At 41.5% G+C, this 11,365-nt stretch overlaps 1 protein-coding gene across 10 annotated transcripts in view; it reads left to right on the top strand.

The window, feature by feature from the left end:
• Positions 1 to 5,301: 5,301 nt before the first annotated feature.
• The window catches only part of LOC139537615 (MAP/microtubule affinity-regulating kinase 4-like), a 75,102-nt gene continuing 69,038 nt past the window's right edge, over positions 5,302 to 11,365 (top strand). For 3 of the 10 annotated variants that reach the window (XM_071339140.1, XM_071339141.1, XM_071339136.1), the window contains exon 1: positions 5,303 to 6,245. In XM_071339140.1, coding sequence (XP_071195241.1) covers positions 6,195 to 6,245 — 51 coding nt within the window. In that variant the 5' untranslated portion in view covers positions 5,303 to 6,194. Of the gene's footprint in view, positions 6,246 to 11,365 lie in introns of all 10 variants that reach the window. The other 7 variants (XM_071339138.1, XM_071339146.1, XM_071339147.1 and 4 more) reach the window with 4 other exon arrangements.

Genomic DNA, 11,365 nt, shown 5'->3' with positions numbered 1-11,365 from the left:
TTTTAGGAAGAACATTTGCTCTATGTTAGTCCCAAACATGTGGCACGGACATCATGCTCTCCCTGGAGAGATAACAATCATACCTTGGGAGAAAATCTCAAAATTATTCCTCTGCGACTCCTGTCACCTCTGCGTGAACCCCCTGCCATCTTTCATCATCGGGAGTTGTGGTTTGACCCTGTTGACATGACATCGTCCCCAGTTCCCACACGGCCCTTCCGCCTCATCTCTCTGGTACCTTGTCCCAAATGACGCCAGAATAGGGCACCACTTGGGATGATTTATCCTCCTAGTCCACACCGCCTGCTCTTCCACGGTGTACAAGACCACAAGACCTTTGACATGGATGCCTACTCATCTCTGAAAGTGGACCGTAATCCCCTTTCTGTGCTTTTCTTCCTCTGTCTGCCTTCCTCCCTGTCCCTCTTGTGTAAGAATGTTAAGATTGCTTGATGTGACTGTTTAGTTTTTCCCCCCATTGCTTTTGATACTATTTTCAGAAGTACAGTGCATTTGGATAGTATTCAGACCCCTTGACCTTTTGCTACGTTACAACCTTACTCTAAAATTGATCACAACATTTTCCCCCCTCAAATCTACACACAATACCCCATAAATGACAAAGCAAAAACAGTTTTTTAGAAATTTGGGCAAATGTACTAAAATATCCCATTTACATAAGTACTCAGACCATTTACTCAGTACTTTGTTGAAGAACCTTTTGCAGTGATTACAGCCTCGAGTCTTCTTGGGTATCACGCTACAAGCTTGGCACTCCTGTATTTGGGGAGTTTCTCCCATTCTTCTCTGCAGATCCTCTCAAGCTCTGTCAGGTTGAATGGGGAGTGTCGCTGCACAGCTATTTTCAGGTCTCTCCAGAGATGTTTGATTGGATTCATGTCTGGGCTCTGGCTGGGCCACTCAATGACATTCAGAGATTTGTCCCGAAGCCACTCCTGCGTTGTCTTGCATGTGTGCCCTGACCAAGGCCCTTCTCGCCTGATTGCTCAGTTTGGCCGGCCGGCCAGCACTAGGAAGAGTCTTGGTGGTTCCAAACGTCTTCCATTTAATTAAGGCCACTGTGTTCTTGTGGACCATCAATGCTGCATAAATGTTTTGGTACCTTTCCCCAGATCTGTGCCTCGACACAACCCTGTCTCGGCGCTCTACGGACAATTCCTTTGAACTCATGGCTTGGTTTTTGCTCTGACATGCACTGCCAACTGTGGGACCTTATATAGACAGGTGTGTGCCTTCCCAAATCATGTCCAATCAATTTAATTTACCACAGGTGGACTCCAATCAAGTTGTAGAAACCTCAAGGATGATCAATGTTAACAGGATGCACCTGAGCTTAATTTCAAGTCTCATAGCAAAGGGTCTGAATACTTATGCAAATAAGGTAATTTCAGTTTTTTATATGTTTGCAAAAATGTCTAAAAACCTGTTTTCGCTTTGTCATTATGGGGTATTGTGTGTAGATTTGAGGGGGGAAATCATTTAATTAATTTTAGAATAAGGCTGTAACGTAACAAAATGTGGAAAAAGTCAAGGAGTCTGATTTACTTTCCGAACGCACTGTATGTGGTACATTTTCATAACTCTTAGTACAAAACTCCAAACTGGTCACACGTAACGCAGCCAGTCTTTCATTAAAAACCTGTCATTGTGCATTCATTTGGATTGTAAACATCTCTCACCAAACGACCATGGATTGAAAATATAAGTTGTGAAATGTAATGAGAACATTGGTTTAATCACCGAAACACAAAATAATGATATATTTTCAAGTCGTTTTAACTACCAGTTAATCCAATAGCAAACAATGCAAGATACATGTTTGAAATTGCCCTTAGAAGTGCTGAAAGTAATATGCTACAGTACTATAAATTACAGTTTTCACTTTAGGCAATAAACTTACATTACCAAATGTAACAAAATGTACAGAAAATCTATCATTTCCATAATATCTATGCAATGTGTAATCGAAGGTGATTTCAATGAAGACAATCACTCATGCAAAAAAAATGTTTTCAGATATAATTGCAACATAGAGGTGTACTGTCTGTAATCAAATGTAAGAAATTAAATGAAACTAATTAAATTAATGTCACAACTAATTAAATGAATGTCACAGTGAATGTCCTCATTGTTTATGCACCGTGGGGAAAACCTTTTGGCATGGCGAATCCAAGTTTGACGTTGTGTGCCTCATCCATGGCCAGAAGTAGGGTGGCACGCTCATGGGGATGATGATCGTAAACACATTCCACCTCTATGCTGAAAAAAATAGGGTTGAGGAAAGGAGTGTATGGGGGCAGGTATAGGGTCAAGAATTGGGGAAGGGCCCAAAACCATTCCTGAAAAACCTCTGCATGGTGGAACCTGACATTGTCCCACACAATGACATAGGTGACCCCTTCACCTTGACAGGCCTGCTCAATTTCATTGTGAAACACAATGGGGTGCACAGCGTTACAGGATCCAAGTGATGGCCTACATTCTACCATACCATTGTCAGAGATGGCTGTGCACATGGAGATGTTTCTCCCACGTTGTCCAGGCACTTGGACGGTCGCCCGTTTACCAATGAGATTCCGCCCACGGCGCTGAGTTTTGGCCATTTTGAAGCCTGCTTCATCAACAAAGATATACTTGTGTTGGTTCACAGCAGCATCAAGCTCCATCACCCTCTAAAAATATATTTTGATTAGTTATTTTTACAATATAGATCCAATATGGTATTGTGAAGTAACATGTGCATCATAGTAACAGTAATACAGTATATAGTGCTGTACCTGAACATACTTGGCCAGCAATTGTTTCACCAGGTCGTTGTTCCTCTCAAAAGGTACCAGGTAAATGTGTTTCATAGATACCTAGTGCCGCCTCAAAAGGCGGGGTGATTGTTGGTAGGCTGATGGATGCCACATCGGCAAAGATGTCATCGTTCTCCTCAATAGCCTTCTTTATTTCGGACAGCCGTATGTCATTCCTGGCCCTCACCCTTTCAACCACTGCTGGGCGGTCAGCACACGGCCACCACCACAGGGTCTTCTATTACTTCTGAGGGTAGGACAGAGTATACAGTCAATAAATCATACTGTAAGAATACTGTAACATGTTCTGTGAATTTACACGCATTATAATGTAATTTACTGTAAATGTAATGGTAAAGCATAGTATATATCCTGCAGACTTATCGTTTTTCTTGGTGAAATGTTTCCATGATCGAATTGACAGTTGATCTTGTCAGACTGAGGTGATGGTAAGGCCTGTCAGCCTCTGCCATGGTAAGGCCTTTTTTTACCACATGGTCAACAACGATGGCCCGGAATTCATTAGACACAACAGTTCCCTCTCTCTTATGTCCACATCTTTGATGGGGCCCATGCCCATCTCTCTGACGGGCCCCTTGTCTACAAGCTCTTTGATTTCTTCCTCTCCCTTGCTATCTATCCTGCTCTATCTATATTGAAAGAAATTGCAAGTGTTCACACACCCTTTTATATGGTGAACATATTGTGGTTATCACTATGTGAAATCAATTAGCAATAACGAGTAGTCATTATGTATGGTTATCAGGTATCATACATGTAATTTAGATGTTTATACTTAACAAACACACATTTTATTTCTGTAGTTCTCAAAATCCATATATAGTAAACAAACCAGTTTAAAATCTATAGGTTTACCAAACGGTGAAGTGACTAAACCTTAAGCGCAGTTGGATTAAGTGATGGTCAATGTATTTAAACAAATGAGAAGAGAATCATATGAAAAGTACTGTGACCATTGCCTTGTGAAAGGCAATTACTTTATATGAAAGGTATTTCTACATTAGGTTTGGTGAAAAAGTTACTGTGTGATTTTGTGACAACACACTGGTACCATCTGCTGCAAGCTTTAAAGCACTGCAGGGTTGTGCCCCTGGGTAGACCAAGGGCTTGTTTAAAAACACCCTTCCTTCCATCCTTTCACCCTTCCTTGAAGTAATGACCTATCTAACATCAAGATGTCCACTACATTAATTTCACCAATTCACATAAGCTCAAGGGAGGAAGGAAGGGAGGAAAGATGCATGTTGAGTGTATTTGAACAAGGCCCATACCTGAATAAGAAAGGATCCCAATCTACTTGGTTGCTCTAGCATCAATATGACCAAACTCATGGGTTAGTATGTGCTGATAGTATATGTGTTAATAGACAATGCTGCATATAGACAGGGTTTACGTCCCAAATGGCACCCTATTCCCGATATAGTGCACTACTTTTGACCAGAGCACAGTGTCAGCCACAGCAGCTCCGCTGGATGGAGAGCAATTTAAGGTTAAGTGCTTTACTCAAGGGCACAATAGCATTGATTTGTATGGTTTCAGGGAAATTCTTAGGATATGGGATGTAAATTTGTATCCCTCCATTTAGTATCATGTTACGTTACAAATGGAATTGCGGTTGTACAATATCATCTGAATTAGAGTACGTGTTATCATATGTCTTACCCGTCATACAATATCAGATGAATTGGACATCGTAACGTATTATACGTCCTTCTCTGAGACCAGGCTGCTTGTTGCTTCATTAGAATTTGTGATAAAGACAAAGTTCAGGAGAATTTATGTTGCAGCTTAAGAGAACAAATGACAAAGTTTAGGAGAATTTACGTAGCAGGTTTCGATAAATAACGCAGCAGGTTAAGAGATGTAGGTTAAGGTTAGGAAAAGGGTTAGCTTAGGGTTGCCAAATTCCAGTAACTTTCCCCAAATTCTGTTTGGAGGAATTTTACAACCCTATGACTGAGGAACTGTTAGATCCTATTTTTACCCCATTGCACCCCCACCCAAATCAAAATTCACAACAACAAAGACTGACCTATATTTGCTCAAATCAAAATATCAACATTGTTGTTACAAAGGCTGCTTAACTGTTATAACCATGTAATTACACATTGTTACATAGTCTACCCTCAGCTGTGGCTTGTATTTTATAACACATACAATTTTTGTTTTTATATACGATTTAGATGTGCAAAGATTTGAATTCCTTTACTTCTTATACACTTTAATATTAGGCTATACACTTTAGGCCTAGTCCTGATTTTATCTGCAACATAGTTGTAACTAGGCTAGTCCAAGTCTACAATACCAAAAGTGATGTCCAATTAACTCTACCTTTTGGAATAATTTATTCATATGAATCTTCATATCATAAAAAAAATGTCCAGGCTCCCGATTTGACTAGAGAAGGTATATTGGTCGATCTGTAGGCTATCCTACAATAATCCCAATTTGTGCACCTGCCCTGGAGTGGTGGCTTTGGTTGGGAGAATACCTTAAAAATGGATTGATGCATTGGAGAGCGTGGCGGGGTGTTTGTTTATCTATATACTGGCTTAGGCTATAGCTAACCAATCAGGATAGCACCGATCGTAATGTACTGTAACGGTTTGGATACAAATGCAAGAACAAACAATAGGCTACATAAATGATGCAGTAGGCCTATAATACATATTGAAGATGGGTCAGTGATTTAAACACGCTCATTACCTCTGCAGTTTTGGATAGGTTTATTTTACGCTCAAGTTTACGCTCATAAAATAGGCAGTGCGTTTTCGGTCGGTGGATGTGTCAGTAAGCGTCTTTGACGGGAGAATTGGCGCATCTCACCGAGCAGCCACCAGGACAATCGGGTTATGAACGATTCGGCCTTTTCGTGCAAAATACCCTATGTTTTCCCGTGGAGTGATGCAATCACCGTCGGTTGCATGCAGGACAGCGATGGGGCATTGGTAGATCATACAGTTGTATTATTATAAACGGGGACGCTCCTCCCGAAGCCATATTTGTTTTGTATGCCAAACTGAGGCAGGGGGTGGAGAGTCGCTACAGAAACATTTGGCTTTAGATTTAGTCGTGGGTTTGCGTTCCTTCTCGTGCTAAATTTCCGAATTGAGAGAATTTTGCCAGAGAAATGCAGCTCGCTTGAGGACACCCCCGATATCGGTTGGCTGCTGCTGCCATGATTGGCAGAAGTCTCCTCTCGATCACGGCTTCGCGGGTTGGAGAAGAAACAGATTGATTTGGACCTGGTCTCAGCTGCGGAACTGCCGATGTCGGATGTTATTATCAGTGGAGCCTGATCCTATAAATATTAGAAGCGCAAACAAAGAGTAATTCTGGAAAAACTCAGGGAAAATGTCTTCTCGTTCTGCGTTACCGTCTGGGAACGACAGGGGCACGGACCATGTAAGTGAAATTATTAGGCTATCCCCATAATTTGTGTGCATGCAAAAATTCTGCATCCTATGTGGATTATTGTTTTATGTCTCATAATATGGTGCCTTACATTCGCCATATTTATTTGTAGCGCATATTATATGGTGTGCATTTTGGTTGTTTGAAAAGGGAGCCTGTTTATGAGAGTGGATGGATATTTAGCATAGCAGGTTCTCAAAATGGGCCGTATCCTTGAACGTCTTAACAGCGAAAGAGATGATGGCTATAGGCGAACAGACCGGGATGAGTCCATCCGCATACGATAACACTCAGTCAGTGGATATGCGCAGAAGCTTCATACTAACCGTCACCTATTTATAACGCTGTATAGATAGTGATGTCACGTACTGCCGGTGTATTCCAGCCGTTATGACTGGCATATTGTCGTACCCTATTAATAAAAAGGAGAAAACTTCACTAGTCTGATTGATTTAAGGTTTATTCTTTCGGATCATTGCATACAATGTTGTGCAAATGCAATTGATTGCTGCGTATAGCGGACTATACAGAGCTATCGGGTTAAACAGCGCAGCGCCATCCGCTACAGCCTCTAACCAGTAGCAGTCGGGCCCGCACAAGCAACAATAGAGATTAGTAATAAACATAATCTATCTATCTACAGCGCCTTCGGAAAGTATTCAGACCCCTTGACTTTTCCACATTTTTATATATTACAGCCTTATTCTAAAATGGGTTAAATAAAAAATCCGCAATCTACACACAATACCCTATAATGACAAAGCGAAAACAGGTTTTTATACATTTTTGCAAATGTATAAAAAAAATACTGAAATATGACATTTACATAAGCATTCAGACCCTTTACTTAGTACTTTGTTGAAGCACCTTCGACAGCGATTACAGCCTTGAGTCTACTTGGGTATGACACTACAAGCTTGGCACAATTATATTTGGGGAGTTTCTCCCATTCTTCCCTGCAGATCCTCTCAAACTCTGTCAGATTGGATGGGGAGCGTTGCTGCACAGCTATTTTCAGGTCTCACAGAGATGTTTGATGGGTTCTAGTCCAGGCTCTGGCTAGGCCACTCAAGGACATTCAGAGAATTGTCCCAAAGCCACTCCTGCGTTGTCTTGGCTGTGTGCTTAGGGTCGTTGTCCTGTTGGAAGGTGAACCTTCATCCCAGTCTGAGGTCCTGAGCCCTCTGGAGCAGGTTTTCATCAAGGAGCTCTCTGTACTTTGCTCCATTCATCTTTCCCTAGATCCCGACTAATCTCCCAGTCCCTGCTGCTGAAAAACATCCCCACAGCATGACGCTGCCGCCACCATGCTTCACCATAGGAATGGTGCTAGGTCTCCTCCAGACGTGGTGCTTGGCATTCAGGCCAAGAGTTCAATCTTAGTTTCATCAGACCAGAGAATCTTGTTTGTCATGGTTCGAGAGTCCTTTAGGTGCCTTTTGGCAAACTACAAGTGGGCTGTCATATGCCTTTTACTGAGGATTCGCTTCCGTCTGGCCACTCTACTATAACGGCCTAATTGGTGGAGGGCTCCAGAGATGGTTGTCCTTCTGGAAGGTTCTCCCATCTCCACAGAGGAACTCTGGAGCTCTGTCAGACTGACCATCGGGTTCTTGCTCTAGGAAGAGTTCTGGTGGTTCCAAACTTCCTCCATTTAAGAATGAATGGAGGCCACTGTGTTCTTGGGGACCATCAATGCTGCCGAAATTTGTGCCTCGACACAATCCAGTCTAGGAGCTCTACGGACAATTCCTTTGACTTCATGGCTTGGTTTTTGTTCTGACATGTACAGTCAACTGTGGGACCTTATATAGACAGGTGTGTGCCTTTCCAAATCATGTCCAATCAATTTACCACAAGTGGACTCCAATCAAGTTGTAGAAACATCACAAGGATGATCAATGGAAACATGTGCACCTGAGCTCAATTTCGAGTCTCATAGCAAAGGGTCTGAATACTAATGTAAATAAGGTATTTCTGTTTAAAAAAATGTATACATTTTCAGAAATGTCTAAAGCTGTTTTTGATATGTCATTATGGGGTATTGTGTGTAGATTGATGAGGAACATTTTTATTTAATCAATTTTAGAATACGGCTGTAACATAACAAAATGTGGAAAAGGGGAAGGGGCCTGAATACTTTCCAAATACACTGTAGGCCTATCTAATTTGCTTAAAATACTATGCTCTTGTGTATGGGGGTTCCTCTTTAGATGTGATTCCATAGATGGTCATTTCTCTGCTGAAATGTGTGTTTATCAAGGAACTGTTTGATGAAGCAATCTGTCATTATTACAAATCCCAAATATTTGTGTGGAGACTGTTAGAGCGTCCCAAATGGTACCATATTCCCTATAAAGTGCACTACTTTTGACCAGAGCCCCATGGGCCTCTTCCTTATTTAGTGGACATAAGCATTTTGCTACACTCGCAATAACATCTGCTAACCATGTGTATGTGACCAATAAAATTTGATTTGATTTGATACTTTTGACCAGATGGGCCCTATTCAAAAGTAGTGCATTTTAAAGGGAATAGGTTGCCATTCAGGCAGAGAGCAGGAGGACATGCTGAGGGGATGGAAGTGTTAAGCCTCAGGCCTCGAGACCGGCCAGGGACCACTGTGCCTGCATCTGCTCTCTCACTCACTCACTCTCTCTCTCGTTCTCTCTCTCTCTCTCTCTCTCTCTCTCTCTCTCTCTCTCTCTCTCACTCTCTCTGCCTCTCTCTCTGCCTCTCTCTCTCTGTCCACCTCTCTTTCTCTCTACCTCTCTACCTCTCTCTCTCAGCCTCTCTTTCTCTCTCTGCGCCGCTCTCTCTCTCCACATCTCTCTCTCTGCCTCTCTCTGCGCTTCTCTCTCTCTCGCCGCATCTCTCTCTCGCTCTCTCTGTTTCTCTCTCTTTTCTCTCCTTCTCTTACTGGCATCTTATTCTCGTGTTTTTTTGGGCCCTGTTTCCTTTTGATCACATGACAAGGAGCTGTACATTTTATCTTTGTTCCTGTAAGTGTCTTTTTTTCTTATGCTCTGCTGCCTGTCTGAATGACTGAAAATTAGCCATGACTCAAGCTTTGGATTGGATCTTCACAGCACCTATTACTAAAGCTGTTGGGTTCTGAAATCGAGCACTTACTAGCATGTGATGCATACCAGACCTGGGTTCAAATTCTATTTGAAATAATTTCAAATACTTTAGCTGTGTTTGATTGAGCTTGCCTCTTGCAATAGAGCCGATAGAAAACTCCCAAAATTGCAAATCCTGCACAAATGGCACTCCAGGCAGTCTAAAACAAACACTCAAAATATTTGAAAGATTTTAAATAGTATTTGAACCCAGGTTTGATGTACACGAGCTCAGTATTTGTAGTGCTAGAAGTAACATCAGTGATCTTGGCATCTTGGCCTATGACTAAGTATTTAACATGGACATTATGTGACTGGTCACCAGTGGTGTAAATTACTTAAGTAAAAATACTTTAAAGTACTACTTAAGTCGTTTTTGGGGGGTATCTGTACTTTACTAGTTATATTTTTGACAACATTTCCTTTTACTCCACTACATTCCTAAAGAACATATGTACTTTTTACTCCATACATTTTCCCTGACACCCAAAAGTACGCGTTACATTTCGAATGCTCAGGCAGGGTAGCAATATGGTCCAATTCACGCACCTATCAATATAACGTGTTGTCATACCTACTGCCTCTGATCTGGCGGACTCACTAAACACAAATACTGCGTTTGTAAATGATGTCTGAGTGTGCTTCTGTTTGTTCCTAAATAAAGAAAAAACATAAATGGTGCCATCTGGTTTGCTTAATAGAGGAATTTTGATGTATTGCATTTACTTGTGCTTTTTACTTTTACTCAAGTATGACAATTGAGTACTTTTTCCACCACTGTACTAAAGTACATTTAGAACCAGATACGTTTAGACATTTACTCAAGTAGTATTTTGCTGGGTGACTTTCACTTAAGTCATTTTAAATTAAGGTACCTTTATTTTTTACTCAAGTAGAACAATTGGGTACTTTTCCCACTTTTCCCACTGCTGGTGTACCAGCAGTCCTGGGTGTTGCTTTCAGTCCATTAAACCTCCGCCTACAGTTGAAGTCGGAGGTTAACATACACTTAGGTTGGTGTCATTACAACTCGTTTTTCAACCACTCCACAAATGTTTTGTTAACAAACTATAGTTTTGGCAAATCGGTTAGGATATCTACTTCGTGCATGACACAAGTAATTTTTCCAACAACTGTTTACAGACAGATTATTTCACTTATAATTCACTGTATCACAATTCCAGTGGGTCAGAAGTTTACATGCACTAAGCTGACTGTGCCTTTAAACAGCTTGGAAAATTCCAGAAAATGATGTCATGACTTTAGAAGCTTCTGATAGGCTAATTGACATAATTGGAGTCAATTGGAGGTGTACCTGTGGATGTATTTCAAGGCCTACCTTCAAATTCAGTGCCTCTTTCCTTGACGTCATGGGAAAATCAAAAGAAATCAGCCAAGCCCTCCACAAGTATGGTTCATCCTTGGGAGCAATTTCCAAATGCCTGAACGTACCACGTTCGTCTATACAAACAATAGTACGCAAGTATAAACACCATGTGACCACGCAGCCATCATACTGCTCAGGAAGGAGACGGGTTCTGTCTCCTAGAGATGAACGTACTTTGGTGCGAAAAGTGCAAATCAATCCCAGAACAACAGCAAAGGACCTTGTGAAGATGCTGGAGGAAACAGGTACAAAAGTATCTATATCCACAGTAAAACGAGTTCTATATCGACATAACTTGAAAGGCCGTTCAGCAAGGAAGAAGCCACTGCTCCAAAACCGCCATAAAAAAGCTAGACTACGGTTTACTACTGCACATTGTGACAAAGATCGTACTTTTTGGAGAAATGTCCTCTGGTCTGATGAAACAAAAATAGAACTGTTTGGCCATAATGACCATTGTTATGTTTGGAGGAATAAGGGGGAGGCTTGCAAGCCGAAGAACACCATCCCAACCGTGAAGCACGGGGTTGGCAGCATCATGTTGTGGGGGTGCTTTGCTGCAGGAGGGACGGATGCACTTCACATTTTCCATCATGAGGATG

The sequence above is a fragment of the Salvelinus alpinus genome, chromosome 13 (assembly GCF_045679555.1).
Source record: "Salvelinus alpinus chromosome 13, SLU_Salpinus.1, whole genome shotgun sequence".
NCBI lineage: Eukaryota > Metazoa > Chordata > Actinopteri > Salmoniformes > Salmonidae > Salvelinus > Salvelinus alpinus.
This window is presented reverse-complemented; position numbering and strand designations above follow the sequence as displayed.